The sequence below is a fragment of the Aquarana catesbeiana genome, linkage group LG08 (genome assembly GCF_042186555.1).
Source record: "Aquarana catesbeiana isolate 2022-GZ linkage group LG08, ASM4218655v1, whole genome shotgun sequence".
NCBI classification, from domain to species: domain Eukaryota; kingdom Metazoa; phylum Chordata; class Amphibia; order Anura; family Ranidae; genus Aquarana; species Aquarana catesbeiana.
In genome coordinates, this window is record NC_133331.1 from 187,846,445 (window position 1) to 187,870,682 (window position 24,238).

Below are 24,238 nucleotides of genomic sequence, written 5' to 3' on the forward strand. Positions count from 1 at the left end.
ACCTAAAAAGAGATAAAGAACAAAAAAAACAGGTCTCAAAAATCTGCCACCAGCCATCTCTTTTACCTGAGCCTGTGGTCGCAGACACTCACCTGTTGTGGTGCCAATCTCCACCACATCTTCTTCTTCCTCCTGCTCTTCTTCTTGGTTTTGCGGTATTTCCCCTTCTTCCAGAGGGGGGGGGCTCTGGTCTCCTGGGATGAGGAGTGACCTCCGAGTCTTTTCTCCCCTATGTAAAACAAAAATGGTATACTTAGCACACAGATATTTGATGGCAGAACTATAGAAATAGGAAACATTGCTTGGAAGTGGGGTACAATTGTCTATTTTAGCCGAGTTCCAAGATGTATATTTTTTATTGCCCTTTGTCAAGCTGCAATACTTTACCTGTTTGGTACAAGCTTCACAGATGTAACCCCCCCTATAGTATACACTGGAGCACCTGTGTGCCCCCCCTAATAAAAATGGTGTTCTGGGGTCCCACACTAGTGCTCCAGTGTCCAGATGTGAAAACAGCTGCTCAGTGTCCTCTCCTTACACACAATCTAGTTTGCATTTCATTCTAGTAACAAACCCATCTACACAAACTAATATTTGGCATCCAAGTAGGCCCAAAAAAAAAGTGTGAAAATGCATATGGCCTAAACAATGGTGTTCTAGAGGCCGAAAGAAAAATGTTTGATACGAACGAATAATGGGCCCATGAACATTAAAGTTGCCCTTTTAAACGTTACAATTACTAAAAGCATATGGAGCAGAACGAACGGAATAAAGACAGAAAGAATATGAACACAGCACAACTACTTACTTTTTTGCAGCACTCTCCGGATCTTTCGGTACTGCTCTGGCTCTCTCAACTTCAGGTCCGACCACCGCTTCCTGAGCTGATCTTTTGATCTTCGTACCCCGAAATTCCTCTCCAGACTCCGGACCACTTTACCAATGATTTTGGCCTTTCTGATGTTGGGGTTGGGGTAAGGCCCATATTTTCCATCATAGTCGGACTTCTTCATGATGTCGACCATCTCCAACATCTCCCCAAACGACATATTTGTGGCCTTAAAACGTCTCCTTCTGGATCGGGACGTGCCTGGATCCGGGCTCTCCTCCTCCTCCTCGTTGTTCGAATTATCACGCACCTGGTGTAACTCCGCCATCATGCTCTTCCCCCACTGCGCCGAACGAAAAGGGGCGGGGAATAGAATAGAAAGAACGTCAGGGGCGGGCGGAGTTACACACATGCGCAGTGTGTATAAAGCGTAACACGCGTGCGTATTACGTACGATCTGTGAGCGGAGGAAGGAGCATTGGATGCGCCGATCGTAAGAACGAAGGTAAGAGACAAACTTGGGCCTATACTGCTTCTAGATTGAGGCCTATATTGTAACAAGATTAGGAGAGCTTGGTCTGACATTAGGCTTTGTCTTGTGTTGTGTCTTGCAGTGAACATGGATATCTTAATGAGAGATACTGACTTCATGTCACTATTCATTGATATGCTAAGGGAGCTGCCCTGTCTGTGGGAGATTACCCACCCCCATTTCAAAAACCAAGCAAAGAGGAAGGCAGCACTGGAGCAATTGTGTGAAATTGTGAAGCAGGTGATCCCCACGGCAGACATCACCTATTTAAAGATTTTCATTGGTGGCCTGAGGAGCACATATCTGAGGGAGCGCAAGAAAGTCCTGGATTCACAGAGATCTGGAGCAGCAGATGACATCTATGTCCCCAGGATGTTGTACTACGACAGGCTGCACTTTCTGGCAGGCCAGACTGAACCCAGGCCATCCCTCTCAAGTCTTCCTTCCACGCTTCCTTCCCCCCCGGCTGAGGCTTCTGATGCCCAACCTGGGCCTTCCAGGCCATATGTGGAGGAGCCCAGATTGAGCCAGGTATAGCATTCCTCTAAATATTGCTGGTTGTCCAATCAATGATGTTAACTAGATGTTAGTTGGGAGTACTAATTTATGATTGTGATTGATGATGCCAAAACTAAAACCATGTCCCTTTTTCATACACAGGGAAGTCTCAGCCAGGAGGTGGCTGATCTGCAGGTCCCTCCACCCACCCTGAAAACAGAAAGTGGCAGCAGGAGGAGTAGCCTAGAGGAGGCGGCTATCAGATTCTTTTGGAGGGCTACAGAGGTCCTGGGAGCACCACACACCATGCAGGAGAGCCTTGCGGCATTCATTGCCTATATAATGCAGAGGATGGAGGAGGGCCAACAAGCCATGTGTCAGGCCCTCATATCAGAGGCTCTGGAGAAAGGTGTGAGGGGCCAACATACACCTCACACACAGCTTTGGGATGGTCCTCCTCCTCCTCCTCCCTCTCCTCCAGGTCCTCCCAGTCCTCCTCCAGGTCCTCCCAGTCCTCCTCCAGGTCCTCCCAGTCCTCCTCCTCCTCCAGGTCCTACTCCTCCTCCTCCTCCAGGTCCTACTCCTCCTCCTGCCACATCTCCTACTGCACAGCCACAGCCCGGAAGGAAGTGTGAAAGGAAGACCAGAGAGTGATTGCCCTGGATCCAGTCTGGTCGGCCAAAAGATGCAGCCTCTTGTGGTACCACAGCCTGGGGACACTGATGTCATCTGCTGCTATCCAAGTCTCTGTGAATCCCGGACCAGACTGCCCTCCCTTATATATGGACTCCTCAGGCCACCAATTTTGAGGTTTAAGAATTGATGTCTGCCGTGGGGGTCCCAGGCTTCGCTAATTTCTCTTGTTGATCCAGTGTTGCCTTCCTCTTTGCTTGGTTCTGATACCTTAATAAAGGATTTTTGTTTTGAATTATACTCTATGTGTTTTATTTCCAAAATGATGGTTTGTTTGTGAGGATTCAGGTACATTTCTAATATACAATGTGAAATGAACAAGGGACACCAACACCAAACAATCTCCTGGAGATTAAATAATAAAAGATATCAATGGTGTTGGGGTAACTTGCCACACAAAACACACCCAAAAATATTCTGGAGTAAAAATAAAAATAACATTGAACAAAGATCAGCCTTGGAAAAAATACAAACATTAAAGAAAAAAAAAGGCTTAAAAACCAAAAAAAAAATCCAAAAAAAATATAAAACTGTCAGATGTGACAACTAATAACAATATATTGAGGGAATCCCACTAAAAAAACACAAATAAAAGTTTGTGAGAAGTGTGTGTGAATATGAGCAGCAAAACTACTTAATTCTTGTCACATTATAAAGAAGAAGAGAGTGCGCTGTATTAAACCATTTTTTACATTGCAGCATGACGAAAGTGCTGTATCCATTGCGAACGCTAAGTTTACCAGAACGAGCTGTCCCGTGTCGGAATTTCTTCTGAGCATGCGTGGCACTTTGTGCGTCGGAACAGGCCACACACGGTCGGAATTGACGCGATCGGATTTTGTTGTCGGAAAATTTTATCTCCTGCTGTCCAACTTTGTGTGTCGGAAAATCCGATGGAAAATGTCCGATGGCGCCCACACACGGTCGGAATTTCCGACAACACGCTCCGATCGGACATTTTCCATCGGAAAATCCGACCGTGTGTACGGGGCATAATAGGGCGTACACACGGTCAGACTTTGTTCGGACATTCCGACAACAAAATCCTAGGATTTTTTCCGACGGATATTGGCTCAAACTTGTTTTGTCTACACACGGTTGCACAAAGTTGTCGGAAAATCCGATCGTTCTAAACGCGGTGACGTAAAACACATACGTCGGGACTATAAACGGGGCAGTGGCCAATAGCTTTCATCTCTTTATTTATTCTGAGCATGCGTGTCACTTTGTCCGTCGGATTTGTGTACACACGATCGGAATTTCCGACAACGGATTTTGTTGTCGGAAAATTTTATCTCCTGCTCTCCAACTTTGTGTGTCGGAAAATCCGATGGAAAATGTCCGATGGAGCCCACACACGGTCGGAATTTCCGACAACACGCTCCGATCGGACATTTTCCATCGGAAAATCCGACCGTGTGTACGGGGCATAAGACTGTCCCCTGAGAGCATAAATGGGTTGCTGATTTTGAGCTTGAGCTTTTAACGCCTATGCCTAGGCCCTGGGTCTGAAAGCCCTAAGTGACGTAGGCTTTATCTTTTCTTTTTTGTTAGAATTCTTCCTGGTCACTTGAAGTGAAACCTCTCATTTGGAGAACTACTGTTCATGCTCTAAATACTGCAGTGTACACTGAGTTTGACACTAAGGGGTACATCTGTTAATTGCATTGTATTCATTTTTCTTGGTAATGGTTATGTGCCTTGACACTGGCATACCAATCTGCTTTGCTATATTATCATTTTAATCTACCAATACAGTCTGCTTATTTTATTTTTATTTTTTTATCGATCTTTTGCTGCTTTTCTTTTAACTTTCACATATACAGTGCCTTGAAAAAGTATTCATACCCCTTGACATTTTCCACATTTTGTCATGTTACAACCAAAAATGTAAATGTATTTTATTGGGATTTTATGTGATAGACCAACACAAAGTGGCACATAATTGTGAAGTGGAAGCAAAATGATAAATGGTTTTCAACATTTTTTACAAGTCAATAAGTTGAAAGTGTGCTTCTGAAAGAAATTGGTTCCACTAGATTTTAGTTAGGGGTATCAGAGTAAAGGGAGCTGAATATAAATGCACGTCACACTTTTCAGATGTTTATTTGTAAAAAATTTGAAAAACATTTAATATTACCTTACACTTCACAATTATGTGCTACTTTGTGTTGGTCTATCACATAAAATCCCAATAAAATATATTTTATGTTTTTGGCTGTAACATGACAAAATGTGGAAAATTTCAAGGGGTGTGAATACTTTTTCACTGTAGGTCACCTCACCACTCCTATTGTGTGACTGTAGAGTGAAAAGAGAAGCAGCACACTTAAAGCTCATTTTGGTCACTCTTCCAGTTAGGATGCTATGTGCACGGTGATGACACACCTGATTTGTTCCTTGTTCTGCTCCTCCACCCCCTCTTGGTATTCAGCTTTACAGAATATACAGTAGACTGGAAGAGGCTGATACCAAGTTCTATTTAGGTACTTACATTGCTTGCATAAAAAAATAATAATAATGTATTAATGATTACAGTGCTGCATTTATGTGTACCCGGAGTCTGCCTGGAGATCCAGGTTTAGGCTTATTGGGCAAACACCCAAAGTGCCTAAAGCTTTATTTTTTAAGCACTTTTGGCAGCAGATTTAATCACTTCCTGAATATGCAGCTTCTTTATTTTGTAATCCTTGCCTATGCTCCTGTTTGAGCTTCTGTTATGATTACTGCTCCAGATTTCCTGTATCAGGATGGCTCCTTTCTTTTGCAGCATTCTATAGTGCCAACCCAGGGCTGCTGTTACAAATTCATATGGCCCCCTACAGCCTTCCTGACAAAGCCCCCCTAACCCTGCCTACATCCCCTCCCCCCAGGGTGCAGTGGACAGCAGCACTGATTTTATTTGCCTACACACCAAAAATGAAAAAAGTCCCTCTTCTGTTCCTACCTTCTGGGCCCCACTGTTGACCGGATAGGGCCAGGGAAATGTAATTTAAGTCCTGGTAAGCAAGTAGGGGTGGGGGTGTGATCTAGTAAAATACATTTATTCATTTAGACAGAAATGAACAATAAAGATGCCCTGGACCCCTTGTTTAGCTGATGGGGCCTGGGCCCAGTACAACAGGACCGGTTGTATTTCCTTATTAGCAGACCTGGTGCCACCCTTTCATGCTGGGACTAGAGCTGTGTCTCTCTACACTGTGTGCATCAATAGAACAATACAGACTTGTAGCCTAGAATGTCAAGGTACTCCCCTGCTTCTCCCTACTCCAAGCTGACACAGACTGGTTGAAACTGCACTGTCCACTGTTAGCTCTTTCCTGCAAAGACTAGAAGCTCACGGAAGCAGTACAAGGATAGCAGAGGCCAGCGGCATTGAAAGCTTTAGGCTGGGTTCACACCTCTGATGGATGCAGCTCGCAGTAGGAGTCCAGTGCGTCCTTGTTCTCCAATTCAGGGAAGAATCAGGGCTGAATTTTTGCCTGAATTTGGCCCTGAAATGGAGACAAAGATGCTCCTGTACAAGCTGCTCCAGAGCTGTAATGGATATATGTGAACTGGCTCAGTAGAGAGCCGGTCACAATCTCCTGTCATGCGAATTTGCATAGGTGTGAACCCAGCCTCAAACTGCAACTGCTTGTAAGAATTTTAATACATAATTTATTTTATTGTGCTTTTTTTAATGTCTTAAGCTAAAATCACTCAGGGGTTAATGCTGCTTTAATCAGTTAAAGTAAAAAAAAAAAGTTTAATGCAAAAGCCCTACCAATGTGTGTTCATAGACTAAAAATGTGTTTCCTAAGTAGACTCCAATTATTGATAGCTAAAGATCACATAATCTAGGATGTCAAGGCAAGTTACTAATTTCATGGCAGGCAGAGGTCCCTTTTTAATGCTAAATAATCATGAAATTTGGTCTTTCAATCTGCAATAGGCATACATAAAATGTTTTTGAATTATATAAGATTATGCAAAAGATCACCTAAAAGCCTATTACATGTGGTCACAGTTCTTTTAGCATCTCCACACTTTACAATATATGCTTATAGACTTTGAGCTAAAAAAATTAAACAATCATTTAATGTCATGTTAAAAATGTGCACTGCAACTCATCACCATCTCCCTGAAATTATTCTAAAATGTTATGGACAAAGTAGTGATTTTGTCTTTGCTTACCTCATTCACATAAACCCAGTGGCTGTCCTTTGATGCAAGATTGGTTTCTACTGCCTATAAGCAAAAAAATAAACACATTAATATAATTCATAGCAAATGCCTTTTTTTATCAGTTCTAAAGTCACTTGTGTAACTGTAATTAAAATTTTAAAATAAGATCGTTTTGAAGAACTCAAGTTCTAAAACAAGAATTATGAAGTTGGTGGTATTAATTATGTCACATACAACAACACTTCTAATTAACGTGAAGGTTGCCCTTGTTAAAAGAACACACTGAGAAAAGTCATTTTTACTACAGCAAATAGAACCGCGCAGTACAATTAAACAGTGGGTTATAATCACAGCATATTGTCTTCTAAATATATTTATTTTAATATGCCAATCAAATTTATAATTTAGTCTAAAAAATATTTATTTCTGTCTCCTTGCTCCCACTTCTGTACTTTTAAACACAGTATTTTCTACTAATGTAGCAACAACCACATATTTTGCGCTGTGTAACCTAGCTGGCTTTATTAACCTGTTTCACAAGAAATAGCAACATATTCATAATATTTATACTTAATTCCAAGCATATAAAAAATGCATTGAAGTAGTTGTTAACCCCAGACATGAAATATGATCATGAGTATATCCCGCTATAGTGTGTACTTGTCTCAATTAATAGCATCAAATGTAATTTCTGTCACTTTTAGGTCGCGGCTAGAATAGTGATTCCACATTATTGGAAATCGAAGACTGTACCTTCCCTGGGGCAGTGGGCTACTGAAGTAGACGGCATTAGGGACCGTGAACGTCTGTTGGCCGAGGAATCTAATAAAGACGAACAGTTCTCTCTCACTTGGACTTAATGGTCCATGTTCCGCTACTCATCAGACTTCATCTACTGGGCAGAGGGTGACCTGGGAAACACCACCTCATGACCATGTTGGAGCGATTCCGGTTCCTAATCTTTCTGCTTCCCCTACTTTCTCTTAACTCCTTCTCCTCTTTGCATAAATGTACTCCTCAGAATCCATTAAACACTTACTCCTGATGCAAACTATGATCCTCACAGCTAACTTCTCTACAGCATAACAGGTTTTTAGCATAAGTTTGATCGTAGTAATACATGATGTTTACACATAATCTTCTCCTTTGAAGTGGTAGGGCCCTTTAGTTCTCCATGTTATGCCTCAACATGTTGCTCTAATTGCTGTTTTTTGACGCACATAATGAACATGATACAATACTACATTTTTGTAACCTCCCTATACATATGTTTTACTGTCATTACTTACTACTGTTAACCACTTCCCTACCAGGCCAATTCTGACATTTCTCTCCTACATGTAAAAATTATCATTTTTTTGCTAGAAAATTACATAACCCCCAAACATTATATATTTTTTTTAGCAAAGACCCTAGAGAATACAATGGCGGTTGTTGCAACTTTTTATCTCACACAGTATTTGCACAGGAATTTTTTGAACGTTTTTTTTTGGGAAAAAAACAGTTTTGTGTTTTAAAAAAAACAGTAAAGTTAGCCCAATATTTTTGCATATTGTGAAAGATGAAGTTACACCGAGTAAATAGATACCTAACATGTCACGCTTCAACATTGCACACGCTCGTGGAATGGCGCCAATGTTCGGTACTTAAAAATCCCCATAGGTGACGCTTGAAATTTTTTTACTGGTTACATGTTTTGAGTTACAGAGGAGGTCTAGGGACAAAATTATTGCTCTCGCTCCAACATTCGCGGCGATACCTCACATGTATGGTTTGAACACACCATTTTCGTATGTGGGCGGGACTTATGTATGTGTTCGCTTCTGCGTGCGAGCACACAGGGACAGCGGCGCTTTAATTTTTTTTTTTATTGTTAATTATATTTTCTTTTTTTTATTTTGACACTTTTTTGAAAAAAAAATTTGATCACTTGTAAACATCCCTTGTAATAGGAATATGACATGACAGGTGCTCTTAATAGTGAGATATGGGGTTAATAAGACCCCATATCTCACCACTAGGCAGGGAAGCCTGAAATAAAAAAAAAAATAAAACAATCACTGCTTCCCAGCTGAAGCGGCGCCGTTTTTTTGAATGGAGAGGCCGGGCGTGACATCATAACATCGCGCACGGCCTACAATGATCATAGAGACTCCGGCGACCATCTGGTCCACCGGAAATCTCTATGATCTACATCCGGCACCGGCGGATCCACTCTCCGCCTCACCGATCGTGAGTCGGAACAAGCACCGGAGGGCGGCGGGAGGGGGGGACTTCCGGGCGGGAATGTTATATATGCGGACTGCATTTTCCACCTTGTTCCTTTCAATAAAATAAGATTGAACTAAAAGTCATTTCTGTCTGCTGCTTCGTTCCCCTGCTATCAGTATGAATCGCTTCTGATAAATTTTCCTGATACCAAGAGAAAAAAGGTGACAGGGGAGGCATCTCCAGCTGATTGACAGCCTCAGCTCTGTTCCTGTGTGCTGTGGGGTGGAGGGGATGGGGGGTTGAGATATGTCCCTTCCCTCTAATTATATCTCAGAGCTCTCCTGACTGAGTTCTGCAGTGTGTGATTTTAGCTTTCTGCCCCCTGTTTTCTAACAGCTCAGGCAAGCTTTAAAAATGTTGGACTTTGAACAAATGTAGAGAAGAGAAGACTGCAGATAAACGGGTACAACTTATGTAGGAGGATTTGTATCATCTCCATGTATCACTGGATGCCAGTTATTTCACTGGGTATATGTAAGGGTTTACAAGCACTTTAAGGAAAGTGACTTTTTTTCCTGTGACAATCTAAACAAGGCCCAAATCTAGTTACTATGTGAAGCACAACCTTCCTAATGTAAATGAAAAACGTCCCTACCTTTTATGACTGAGCCAAATCCTTCGTCAATCGTGTCTCACATGCTCCCTTCCCAAACCCTGCAGCTCACAGTGGGAAGGTTTTAGCAACAGAGGCAGTGCTATCAATCCAAAAAGCAGGGGGCAGAATTAAGTGTGGCCAAGTGCTGATTTACAAGCTACAGGCCTGTGAAAGCTCCTTTATAAAAAGTGAAGGCACACAATGACTTAAGTCCAAGGAGCTGCATGGCATCCCCTGAGCTTATCGCTATTATTAACATCTGACTTTTTTTGCACTCCCAGAAGACAGATATCACTGTGTTTCTAGGAACCTGATGCTGATGCTTCAGGTCTAAGCATCTTCAACATTAGTTGATATATACTGTAGCTACTATACCTGCCCCTAGCCCCTCCTGTCCAACTCATTCAGAAAATACAAAGCCTTCTTTGAATGGGCAGCAGAGGGAAGGGGTGGGCATAGCTGCTCTGTGTGCCTCTCTCTCCTCTTTTACAGCACCGAGTGTCAGTGTATGCTGCAGCAGAGCCATAAACCTGTCAGATATAAATAATAGAGATACGTTCAGAAGATGTGACACATAATGTGCCTGCACTTTTTGCAAAGTAGCTGAATTCCTGGAATTCAACCTTAAATCATGATATTACAGTGCTATTCATTTGAAATGACGTCCCAATGGTCTAAGACAATGCACTTCCATTGCAGTGCACCAAAATGCACAGTAACAGACTGGGGTATGTTGTATTCCCCAAAAAAAAGAGAACGTGCAGTATGGCTGTGCTTGGGTGCATTGGTAGCCAATTTAGTCATTGCTGTAAATTGGTTTATTGACCAGAATGACCGGTTTTAGTTTACGGTTTAGACTTTTCTTAATACTTTATTAAAAAAGAATAATGGGTTTGGGGGTCTTTCCTCCATTATACTTACCTAGGTGGATGCAGCATCGGTCCGATGCTGCATCTATCCCCCGCCACCTCTGCACTGAGAACCGAGCGATCAAACATTGCCAATGGCTCGGTTCTCACAGCTCCCTGAGCAGAGAGCTGCTGACTATCAATCAGCAGCTCTCCACTCTGCTCCTCCACACTCGCTGGAGTGCTGAGCTGTGGAGGGGTGGGGAGTGGCCATCTCTGGCTCTTAGCGGCTTGCTGAGAGGCTGCGACGGGCATCAGTCCAGGAACCTGGCGGATCCAGACTCCCATTGTCGGGATGACATGGTGCCTGGACTGATTTCTGGGACGTCAGCAGAGAGCAGACTTCAGTCCGCTCTCTGCTGAAAATGGGTCACAGGAGTGCAAAATGAATTGGGAAGGCAATACATCGCCTCCTATATGTCAAATGCGCTCCGAGAAGTGTTTGCTCCTCAGAGGGCACAGCGCACATGAATGAGCCCTTACTGAGAGTCCACTTAAAACTACATAGAAAAAAAGCAAAATACTCCCAGGGGCCTATACACAACCTGCAAGTAAATAAATACTTGTTTTTATAAAAATATGTTGTTTATGTAAATGGCTAAAAAGAGTTTTCTGTATCACAATACATCCAAGGGACGGGCAGGGAATTCAGTTCTATCTGCAAGAAAATTACGTGTGACCTCTTGCAGATAGAACTGAATTCCCTGCCCATCCCTTGGATGACTGACCCCTGTGAGAATACCCTGGTGTGTTGTTTTTTGTATTTTCGCTCTGGCCATAAATACTCTGTTTCCACCTAACGTAGTACCTACTTTAATATCCTGGATCCCTGTATACACAGGTTGTCTTTAAATGAGTATTATAATGAACACCAATATTGTGTATTGATACATTATACATGTTCACATCCCTCCCTGAAGAAGATCAAATACAACATTAAGAATGAAATGTGTTGGGGTTACCTCTAACGGCAATCCACTGTTGTGCATTGCATAATGTTATTGTCATATTGGACATCCATTATGAAAAAAATGTTGTACAACAGAGCTCTTGCTGTTGTCCTTTTTTGTTTAGGTATTTCCCCTTCTCCAGTTTTTTGATTCTTGATGTAATGTGATACAAAAAAAACTCTTTATCAATTTAAATAAACAATATATTTTTATAAACACAAGTATTTATTTACTTGCAAGCTGCGTATAGGCCCCTGGGAGTATTTTGCCTTTATTCTATATACGTTATTGGGCTAGCAGCACTCTGTCTACAACCAGGGGAGGTGGGCCCCAATTTTTACTTATAACTACATGTCCATTGAAGACTTCCCTGTCCACAGCGTCACTATAATACAGAAGTGGAAAACTAATGGATCTCCTCACAGATTTAACAGATTGTAAAAACGTTTTAGTGTGAAAACTCAGAAAAGCAAACTGATATGTTAAAAAAATCTGCAGTATGTTGTAGGGGGACTCAGGATAATTGTTGTATTGATGTTAGTGACAGATTGCATCATATATGGTATTTTTTGTCTTGCACATATTTCCACTTTTATCACCTCTCTCCCAAGCGGATACAAAATTAAACCATTTGTACTTCAAGTAAATGCAGCAAAAAAGCAGCTCCTGTAAATAAAATATACCATCTTTTGCTGATGACTATGATTACAGGTTTGGTTTAGCTTTAATGACATTTTTATGCTCTGTTGTCAAAAATAAAGCATGTATGTTAAAATTACCTTGTAGAAACGACATCCAGAAATGAATGAATTTGAGTATTTATGTAGGTAATGATTCTGAACTTGAAAACAGCTATCCTTCTTGTTTCTAGGCAAAGATCTACTAGTACTCAAAAGAGACATTAAAGTGGAATAATGATGGCAACCTCAGAGCTAAATTATGGATCATTTTCATGATTATGTCAAAGGTTTAACTTCACAGGGATGCTATGTACGTGATATCAGTGTAACTGTATTTATGGAACATGGAGGATCATTTTAAAATGTTCACAAATAAGTATTAGAGAGCTTTTGATAGCACAAAGACTATTAAGTTAAAAGCTGTTTCTTACAATAAATTGCTTTCACTTTGACCTTTAATAGAAAATGATTTTTTGTTACACTAATAAGAAATATATATGTATACAGCTGTGTTGCATTAAAAAGTTTATTTAATATTGTGTATTTTTTTCTTGATTTGCATGATTGTACCTTAGGTGAAACCAGTTTGTAAGCATCTTTTGAACTTTGTCTCTGGATGTGATCAAAGTCAGTAACAAGATAGACAGGTCAAAATCTCCTGTCTATGCTAGGCAGTCATGGAAGGCAACACATTCGACAAAAATACAGTCGACAGCTAGAAGGAATTTAAATTTAAGGAAGATCTAGTTTATTCCAGCACAAAAGGACTAGTGCAGGACATGTGTGTACACATTGTAGCACATGGCCTGGTGTGACCATCTTATGTGCATTAGTGCGTGCACCTGGTGGCATGTGTGAACAAGCATACATACTGCATCAAGCACCAATATTGGTTTCAAGCAGCCTATATAAACTTTGGCTCTGCATGAAGAGATTGCATGGTAGTCTTCAGTTAGTCCCTGTGAACCTGCAACCTTTTCTTGCTATTCTGATTTCCTTGCCCTGTGAACTGCTCTTGGACTTTTGCCTACCTGCGACGGGCATCAGTCCAGGAACCTGGCGGATCCTCAACCTGTTTATCTGATTCCTCTTACTGCCCTTTGCCTTTTACCTCCACTGTCTGGCTCTTACCAGCCTCATTTTCGATTTACACTGCTGTTCTTATCTCCTGAATTGGTACCTTGCTCCCTGGCTGTTACCAACCTCGAATCCTTGACTTGAATCCCTTCCCCTGAATTGGTACCTCACTACCTGGTTGTTACTGACCCTGCCTTGCATCCTGTCTACTTTCCTTTTGCCTGCTCTGGTACCCAGGTGTTCCTGCCTCTGGTTCATGTCCAGTGGTCTCCTGATGTTCCTGCATCTTTTTAGTCTTGTGATCTTTTTAGTCTAGTGATCAACAGTCACTTGGCCCAAGCACCTGACAGCCTTGGCAGACCTGCTACTGTGTGCAGCACTCACATTCCCTATTGCCATGTCCAGGGGTGTTGGACAGGAGGTGCAAAAGAAACCCCCTGGTTAATTGATCTCCACTAGGTGCGTGACAACAGAGATATCAAATTTCAACTAGCCAGGGTTTTTCAAGGACTTTTAATGAAGCTCTGTCATAGACGGTAAAGTTGCAAATGGCCTAGAGTGTAGTTTAAGGAATGTACATCTGTGAGACTAAGGTTAAGGACCTATATTACCCTAATACCAAACTTCACAAAGTTTGGTATCATTAATGTCCCATAGCACTTGCAGTAATAGGGTCACCTTCTTATAAAGTGATGCACTAATGCAGAAGAAGACACCACTCTGCTGGACACCAAATATGATACAAGGTCCAAAAGGCTAATATGTTCAATTTCGTAGAAGAAAAATTCATTTTAAGGAACATCATGCCTGCCATCAGGCTAATGTGAGTCCACATGTTTGCAGGCATAGAAGCCTAACTAGATGTGAGACCATGCGCACATACACTCATCAGCATGTTCCCACATTACTGCATGTGTATGGGCACATCCACTACAGATATTAGCACCAAGCAGATTATTTAAACCTGAGTTCTGCATAGGATCTTTGGGGAGTGGTCTTTCAGTCTGAACTCCTGCAACTCTTGATCCTAAACGTGTGCTTGAATTTGTTACAGACCAGGCTTTCACCTGACCTGCTCTTGGATTATCCTTGTTTGCCTTCGATTACTGCTTTGTTATCATCCTTGACCTTCTGACCAAGATTCTGTCTATCAGGTTGGTACCTTGCTGCCTTCATATTGCCAGCATCTGCTTGTTCCTGACCTTGAATCTGCCTACAGCATGGTGCCTTCCTCCTTGGCTGTTACTGAACCCAGCTTTTGACACAACGCAGTTTATAATCTGAACTAAAAATGTATCCTTGGTGTAAAACTAGCTGTACTTCTGTTTGCCTGATACCAGCGCTCCCAAGTTCCAGTCTCCAGTTTCGGCACACTGGCACTTGTGTGCTTTCATTGCTAAATAATATGTTGATTTTTGGAATGAGAAACCTGTTTGTCATGAAAAGTTGAAAGAGTTGGCATAATAAAATACTCCAGCAAACCTACAGCACACCTCTCACATCCTTTGATCAAGTTAAGTTAGCTCTGCAACATTTTCTCCTAGGACGAGAAAAAGTGGCTGCACAAGCATCAGCGAGCTTTTGTTTTATCACTGGAACTACTAGTTTATTGAGAGTCATGTTGAGAGGGCCAGTAACTCTTGTAATATAGGACTGGACTAAATTTTCAAATGATCCGAACTTAGCATTTTGTGGAAACCAGCTGGAGTTTCACGTTTATTTTACTGCTGCTTAGGTCTGTTTTGTAATATTTCTTCTATAAATAAATTGTGCTATATTTATCTTTTTCATTATAACAATATTAATAAATCTTTAAGCTGAATTGTTGAATCCTCTAGAACTAAATCTGCTCTCTGGAGAAGCTAACAGCAAGTGACAACTGACAGTAAGCCAGGCCATACATTATGCAATTTTCTTTCCTTCAACCAGGGGTTGAAGGAAAGAAAATTGCATAATTCCCCCATTACCACTTAAGGACCGAGCCTCTTTCTGAGATTTGTTTTTTACAAGTTAAAATACACAATTTTGAATTAAAAAATAAGACAACAGTAAAGTTAGCCCATTTTTTTATATTGTGAAAGATAATGTTACGGTGAGTAAATTGATACCCAAAATGTCACGCTTCAAAATTGCGCCAGCTCGTGGAATGGCAACAAACTTTTACCCTTAAAAATCTCCATAGGCGAAGTTTAAAAAATTCTACAGGTTGCATGTTTTGAGTTACAGAGGAGGTCTAGGGCTAGAATTATTGCTCTCCCTCTACCGATCACGGCGATAACTCACATATGTGGTTTGATCACCGTTTTCATATGCGGGTGCTACTCATGTATGCGTTCGCTTCTGCGCGCGAGCTCGTCGGGATGGGGCGCGTTTTAATTTTTTTTTTCTTATTTATTTTACCTTTAATTTTTTATTTTTACACTGTTTTTGTTAAAAAAATTGTCACTTTTATTCCTATTACAAGAAATGTAAACATCCCTTGTAATAGAAAAAAAGCATGACAGGACATCTTAACTATGAGATCTGGGGTCAAAAAGACCTCAGATCTAATATTTACACTAAAATGCAATAAAAAAAATTGTCATTTAAAAAAATCATTTAAATAAATGGCCCTTTAAGAGATGTGGGCGGAAGTGATGTTTTAACGTTGCTTCTGCCCTGCCTTGTTATGGAGATGGGTGGATGGCCATCTTCCCCTCACTCATCTCCATACCTAACAGGAGATAGGACGTGATCACCTCCGCCGCTGCCGATGGCTCCGGTAAGCGGCAGAGGGAACCGGAGCATGGCAGGAGGGGGGCCCCTCTCCCTCCGCAGATAAAAGTGATCTCGCAGCGAATCCGCCACAGAGACCACTTTTATCTTGTAGTGGACCACCCGCTGAAGAAGAGGATACCAGGGTTATGGCAGCTAGCTGCTGCCATAACAACAATATCCTCCTTCAAACAGCCGATGTAAAACTGCAGTGAGTGGTCCGGAAGTGGTTAACACGGTCAGTGTTAATGGGGGAATCCCTCCCACTGTGCTATGGTATTCTGACAGCAGGAGTTTTCCCCACCACCAGAATACAATGATCACTGCCCGAAGATATAGCCCCAGGAAGTGACTGAAAAAAAAAAAACCTGACAGGCTGGTTGTACTGAAGTCACTCGAACTAGCCTGCTCATAGATGAACTGAAATTCGCCCAGTTCCTGCTGAACCGGATGAATTTCAATCCGTCTATGGCCAGCTTAAGCTATACAGATACTCTTACACGTCAAACTGCCACATTACTGTTTGGGCATGGCAACAAGTGATACAGACATTTGTAAAGGTCAGAATCACAGCAGTTGATGTTACTGTGTGTGTAAAGGGTTACCTGCTAAGTGAACCTTCCCCAGTGACAGTCCCTCTCAGTTTTGCTGGCACAGACTGAGCGGAACAATCTCTGTGCAGGGTAAGAGTAAATTGTTACCTGATAAGTAGTACCAAAACATGCACTATTTGCATGCTTTTCAATGCTCTTGGGAGAAGAACCTAGTGTATGTTCTGTAGCTGCTTGTAGCACTTTGGCATTGCTTATAAGCTGATGTAAGCCTAGACTTAGGAACCAAGTATCTGACAAAGTGTGATGGATGCAGAAGATTCTTTGGGTGCCATAGTCCTTCAGGAGAGAGAAGATCACAGTCACTATAACAGTTATTTTGTCAGCAGTCATTTACAATAAAAGTCTTGTAACATAGTTGGTTTAAAGTGGAATTGAATCCATCAATTTAACAGCTTCAAAAAAGAGTTACATTCTGGCACGTGCACATAACTGTCCCATTTGCTTGTGATCTCAACCAAACTGTAACACCATCAAATGGCTCGAGTCATAACTGATCACACATGCAGCATCATGGCAGTTGAAGATCAAACAGAGGCTAAAATGGCAGCTTCCTTAGCTGAAAACATTAGGAGGATTTAGTTCTGCTTAAAAGCTTATTCATACCATGCATGTTGAGCTGTGGTGGTCTGCACTTACCAATGCAGGCTAAAAATATGTTTTCTATGTGCCATATTTATACTATAGAAGTGTGTTCATGTGCGTTACTTTTGCAATGCAGAACGTCACAACACCCTGTTGTGCATAGAGTCAAATTAAGTGTTAGCTAACTTTAAAGAAAGTTTAAAAAAAGAAAAAAAGAGAACGCAACATGTTGTAATACTGTATCCCAGGGTACGTGCACAATGCACACCAGTATACGTACATGAATGGCTCCTAAAGGAGATGAATTGATTGGTTTCTGTGCTAAAGACATTAGGTAAATTCTAAGAACTACAGCACTTTAACCTTCTGAATTACATTTTAATATAATGAACTACATTACTAATTTTGCTATTCAAGAACTACAGCTCTTTACTATTCTCTATGCCATTCTGGTCCTGCCAAGAGACAAATTAAACATTTTCCATCAGTTTGCAGTATCTACAGAGCATTCCTGTAACATATAAATAGGCATGTCTCACAACTTAAGCCAATGCCTTCTTCTGGAAAGAGGTTAGGGAATATTGACATCTTCCTACATGTGTACATAGACATTCTTTCGGTTTGATGCCGAATGGGATTTGAGGTAAGTACACCACAGAAAGCAAGTCAAGACAGGTCACTGCACAGCACAAGGCAAAACAAGATACCATGGCAAAAAAAAAGTAATAGAATACCTTACGGCACCATTCCTGTGCAAATAAACAATATAAAAAGTAAGGCATGGTTGGTTATACACAAAGATGTCATGAGCTATTTTTATGCAGAATGCTAAAGGCATTTTGCAAATGATATCTTCTCTCTTGAGAACACATTTTTAATTCAAGCATTAAGAATATAAGCCGTAATATTCTATGTATTGTAAGCAATGTATTTGTACAGTTCTGTACATTTTCAGATTTTATATCAGGTGTTGTATGATTTCTCTATATAACAAAATGTTTTGCCTTTCCTGTAAACTATATTTCTATGGCTCTCTTAACCACTTCAGCCCCGGTAGGATTTGCCCCCTTAATGACCAGGCCATTTTTTGCGATTCGGCACTGCGTCGCTTTAACTGACAATTGCTCGATTGTGCAATACAGTAACCCAAACAAAACTGACGTCCTTTTTTACCCACAAATAGAGCTTTCTTTTGGTGGTATTTGATCACCTCTGCACTTTTTATTTTTTATGCTATAAACAAAAAAAGATCAACCTTTTAAAAAAAAGAAAGTATTTTTTTAACTTTCTGCTATAATACACATATTCAAAAAAAATATAAAAAAACTAATTTATTCATCAGTTTAGGCCGATTTATATTCTTCTACATAATTTTGTTAAAAAAAAAAAAAATCGCAATAGGCTTATATTGTTTGGTTTGCGGAAAAATTATTGTGTCTACAAACTACGGGATAGATTTAGAGACCTTTATTTTTTATGATGTTTTAGGGGGATTATTTGTGGGATACTAGCTACAGCTGGAGAGTGATCAAATACCACCAAAAGAAAGCTCTATTTGTGGGTAAAAAAGGACGTCAGTTTTGTTTGGGTTACTGTATTGCACAAAAAATCGCAATAGGCTTATATTGTTTGGTTTGCGGAAAAATTATTGTGTCTACAAACTACGGGATAGATTTAGAGACCTTTATTTTTTATGATGTTTTAGGGGGATTATTTGTGGGATACTAGCTACAGCTGGAGAGTGAAAAGGGAGCATCAGTATGGCAAAATGGGACACTTCACACGACTGGTAGTGTGCAGTAACCCATGTGGGGAGATTTACTAAAGCTGGAGCATGCAGCTGATTGGCTACCATGCACAGCTGCACCAATTTTTTTTCCAGTTTTAGTAAATCAACCCCACGGGTTCACCAGCTACCCTACCCAGCTAATATAAATTACACTTTTTAGGAAAATATTTACAAAGTGAAATCATCACATAGAGTGAGAACCTAGGCATTGGACTGCATACTGCAGTGTCATCTGCTGCAGCTGATAACACTGACACAGGCAAAACATTTGATTTATGTCACAAGTAAATACTGTGGAGTAAAACAAGTCGGCTATGAGCGGTGGAGAACGGTTGCCATAGAAACGTTGGATCGAGAAGGAGGCTACATGAAAGGGCGGAAATACATTCCACTGCGGACTCAGAAAACAATACCTAATGCCGCTGCGTTACCCCTGGAAACATGATTTTTTAAAGTTTCTTAAAACAGTAAGTAACATGCGATTTGGGCTGAATTACAATGGCTATAGATTGATAATTACTTAAAGGGGTTGTAAAGGTATACATCTTTTCACCTTAATGCATTCTATGCATTAAGGTGAAAAAACTTTTGAAAATACCGCCGCCCCCAGCCCCCCCGTTTACTTACCTGACACCTCGAAACTCGGCCGCTCGCTCCCGACCTCCATTCAGCCGATCAGCCTGGTCGCTGATTGGCTATAGTGGATGGATTGAAAGCAGCGCAGCCATTGGCTCGCGCTGCTGTCAATCACAGCCAATGATGCGGCGCACCGGGGGCGGGGCCGAGTGATACAGCGAGTGGCTATAGCCGCCGGCTGTATCACGGGAGCGCGCCCGCAATAACTAACCACCATGCGAGAGAGCTCGCATTAAGGTGGTTAGTTATTGTGGGGAGGAGCTGAGACAGCTGCCGAGGGACCCCAGAAGAGCAGGTTCGGGGCCACTCTGTGCAGAACGAGCTGCATAGTGAAGGTAAGTATAACATGTCTGTTATTTAAAAAAAAAAAAAAAAATTATCTTTACAACCCCTTTAATATAAATGGACTAAATGAAAAGCAGCATCAGAGTGGGCGAGTTAACTTCCTCTTTAAGAAAACTGTAAACTTGGATTTGTCTCCATTGGTTTGATTATACCTAATAATAGTGTGTAAATGCAAAGCATGACTCATTATTTAAATGTTTGATGCTAGAAAACCAAAAAATAAATAAAAACGGATGCACTATTTAAAAACGCTCCCAATGTCCCAATATGTTATAAAATTATTTATATGACACACGCACTTGGCAAAGCTGCTTTATTTTATTTGTATTAATGTTTTGTTCAATAGACTGAGCTTCCCATAAAACACCAAACCATGTGCATTTTAGCAAATTCACACTAAAATGCCTTGCAAATTAATTTCTCACTGAGTGCATTTGTGTTGTGTTGATAACAGCATTGCCGTTGAGATGGAAATTTCTGGCCAAAGAATGTCCTGCTGTTATTAATATTTCATTTGCTGGCCACTTGCCTTTACATATTCTGCAATGGCAATGTGGAGAGCTGGTTGGAAAGCAGCATGTGGAAAAAGGATCCATGGCCCATCATAATGATGGTTTGTCCTGCCAAAGAATCTGAAAGTGGCCTCTTCACCATAATAAACTTTCAAGAGCAAGATGGTGCAAATGTCATACTAATCCAGTCCAAAAAACTAACTAAAGAGCTCTGTGATTTTAATAAGTGACCTAATTCATACCACAAAATTTAAAAATATGCATACATCTTACAACATTATAAGTTTAAAGAAAAACTGTAGATGTAAAACACATAAGGGTAATTCAGTAATGCATTTATGACACTTTTCTGGTGGTATGGTCTCTTTACAATGTCCTGCACAAAATTCATGAAAGCTTAGTTTCGATAACAGTTCTAACATAGTATGAGAGATTCATGCAGTTCTTATTTCCATCACTTTTACAATGTGTTGCTTTGGCTGTAACATATTAGGAACAAATTACTTCTAATTCATAGATAATGAAGTTGGAGGTAATTAAGACTAACTCAAAGTTGGCGTACAGACAGGCTAGAGTTATTGGGAAAGGGAAGGTGTTGCACTGTTAAATGTAATATATATATATATATATTTTTTTTTTTTTTTGCTAGGACCTAGTATACCAGCTTCCAGTGATGCAGAGACACATTGAGCCTTATGGGGAACTCTGAGTCTCTCATTCCCCATCAAGTCTGCCTGCCCTGTAAATAGTACACATGTGCACTGCCAAAAAATGTGTTTGTTTTCATTTTTTTATTCATTCTTTTTTTGTTTTTTTGGAATTCAGAAATTCAAAAATCAGAATATTCGGAAATTCAAAAATCCCAAAATTCGAAAATAAGAAAGAAAATCCCAAAATCCCAAAATTTGAAATAACTAATAATAACTAATAAATTATAGGTATTGGAATTTCCTTTCAAATTTGGCTGTTAGTGAATGTAACGAAATTTATCTGACATTATGAATTATCAAAAATAATGAATGCCACATCTAAACAAATGGAATGGTACAAATTAATATTAAATAATAATAATAAGAAGAAGAAATTTGTTACATTCCATTCGTTTAGATACAGCATTCGTTATTTCGGATGATTCATAACTTAGGGTCAATTCGTATTCGTTACGTTCACTAACTGCCAAATTTGAAAGGAAATTCCAATACCTATAATTTAATAGTTCAGTAATAGTTAAGTTATTATTAGTTATTATTTCAGATTTTTAAATTTTCTGGTTTTCGGACTTTCGTTCTTTTGAATTTTTGTATTTTCATTCTTATTTTCAGATTTTCAAATTTCCAAACTTTCAAATTTCCAAATTTTTGAATATTCGAATTTCCAAATTTTCTTATTTCTGCATTTTCAAATATTCAAATTTCGGATTATTCCGAAAAAATTGTTAAACGGGTTTTCATTAATTTGGATATTTCCGAATTAACAAATTTGTTGAAATTTGTTAAAAAACTAATTAGGAAAACAAGGTGCTTGGGAGCCAGTCAGCAGACTATTTCGGCTATGCCCCTTTGACAGAATCCAGTTGTTTGGAATGTCTGCAGTACACATGGGCCAAATATCGTCCGGTTTCTATTGAACCAGCCGATGCCTCCTGACATTGGACCCATGTGTACTAGGCTTAACAGTGCCTATGGAATCTGCCCACTGCCTTCTGCTGTCAATCACAAGGGAGGCTTCACCCACCTCACAACAAAACTCCTCAGCCACCCTGTCTGTCTGTCTGTCTGTCTGTCTGTCTGTCTGTCTGTGTGATCAGCACAGCGGTCAGGGAGGGGAGTTACTAATGGCAAGCATGTTTTTTATCAGACTCAGCATTACTGAGTCTCACTGAAGACAGAGTGTCCAGTATGAACACACCAGTCTCAGTGCTGACTGCCTCCTATGACAAATTAATGTATCTGTTCCCAACAGATACCCAAATCTGTCTTATCTCTTTTTAAAAGATAGGTTCAACTTTAGACCACTTTACGTGTTGCACACATATTTAGAGTGTAATGTGTAACAAATTCCAACAAATCCCCCTCATCCCCTGTGCCCCTCTTTCCCTGTTACAATGGGTGGGGCTTCCTTTCCCCTGCAGCCAATGTAACATTTAAAATTTGGCATGGCTGTGTGGGTCTCCAGCCACACAACTGCATCATTCATTCACAGGGTGTGTACACCCCTGGCTGCTACCTTTGAAGCTAAAATGGGCAGCAGTTGCCCAGTTGCATATACATACATATAATGTTATTTCTTAGCAAAGGCAAATTTGTTGTTAAATCTAGGACACCCCTTTAATAAATCAGAAACCTTAGTAGGTGACCTTTCCCACTTTTAAATTCATCCAACTCAAAATCTATTTTTTTTTTATTGTAAAAGCGACAAATAATTTCTGTTAGATGCATTTATTTTAGAGGAAAGGTGACCCAACTGTGGGGAGGTCATTCTGCCAATAGAGTAAATGCAGTCTAATTCTCTGTGAAGGACACCATATCCTGTGCACAATGGCTTGATCGCACCCAAGTTAATGAAGGCTTTAAAAGAATATTTCTTAAGCCACAGAATTTTAATTCCTTCCTTTCAAAGTACAGATATATAATTTGACAAAAGCATACTGTCTTTTCACTTAGGCTGGCCAAAGAGGCATCTGGTTTTTTTTCATTTCAGCCAGAAGCAGGACAAAAAAAAAAGAAACTGATTCCTTCATCTCCACAAACAATGGGCTGCAGCCGCTGATCAAGAAAAAATTTCCAACAAGCCTATTCGACAGAGCTCAATCATTAGATTGAAGCGAGAGCAGCCACACATGGATCTAAATTTGGTCGTTGTCTGCTGAACTGGTCAAATTGCCATCCATCTATGGCCAACTTTACATATATAGATATTTTTGTAAAAAAACAAAAAGAGAAATCACACTATGCTATAGAGAAAGTGACAAAATACAAGGTTCTTGAAAAGAAAAGATCAGAAGTCAAGAAATTCGGGAAAAAAACTTTATGTTGCCGTGGCAACAGACAACAGGAGGATAGATTACATATCTAGTGGGATCCCATATAGACATAACAATATCTCAATGTTCCTGGGAGCACCAGCCAAAAATCATATGAACATCTACAAGGTCAAAAACAATAGTATGTGTAATAAAAACCCAAATATTTATTGTTGTGCACACAATTTAAAAATTACCATATTTCAGAGACATACTGTACACATAGGAATAATCACAAAAAACATATCACAATACATGGACTACAGAATATTCACACGAAAAATCCAAGGTATGAAAAAGGCACACAGAAGGTAAAGACAGACAGACAGATCTCTATCCAGGGCAGAAGCAAACAAACTAACCCCTTGATTAGACAAACGCTGAGTTCCCAGCATTCAATTTAACCATTCTTAATCAGGGTACAGGTGACTTGCTGCTGCTGTGCTGAGTAGCAACCAGCAGATAGTGAAGACACAAGGCTGATTTTATATATATCTATATATATATACATATATATATAGATATATATATGTATATATATATAGATATAGATATATCTATATATCTATATCTATATATATACACACACACACATATACACTCTCACACACACACAGTATATTTGCAAACAGGTAAAATAAACAGCTTCCTTCAAACAAGGTACCATATAACTGGATCCCGCCAAACTCTTGATCCCTCTCACACTGGGGTAGGGTTCCTCCATTGTTCAGGATGCCAGGCAGGCTGCAGGGGTCCCGCAACACATGTCCCAGCTCCCAAGAGC

At 40.3% G+C, this 24,238-nt stretch overlaps 1 protein-coding gene across 3 annotated transcripts in view; it reads right to left on the reverse strand.

Annotated features, from left to right (window-relative positions):
* Nucleotides 1-24,238, reverse strand: part of GRID1 (glutamate ionotropic receptor delta type subunit 1) — a 1,972,711-nt gene that overhangs the window by 796,592 nt on the left and 1,151,881 nt on the right. For all 3 annotated transcript variants that reach the window (XM_073596722.1, XM_073596723.1, XM_073596724.1), the window contains exon 5: nt 6,729-6,782. In XM_073596722.1, coding sequence (XP_073452823.1) covers nt 6,729-6,782 — 54 coding nt within the window. The remainder of the gene's footprint in view (nt 1-6,728; nt 6,783-24,238) is intronic.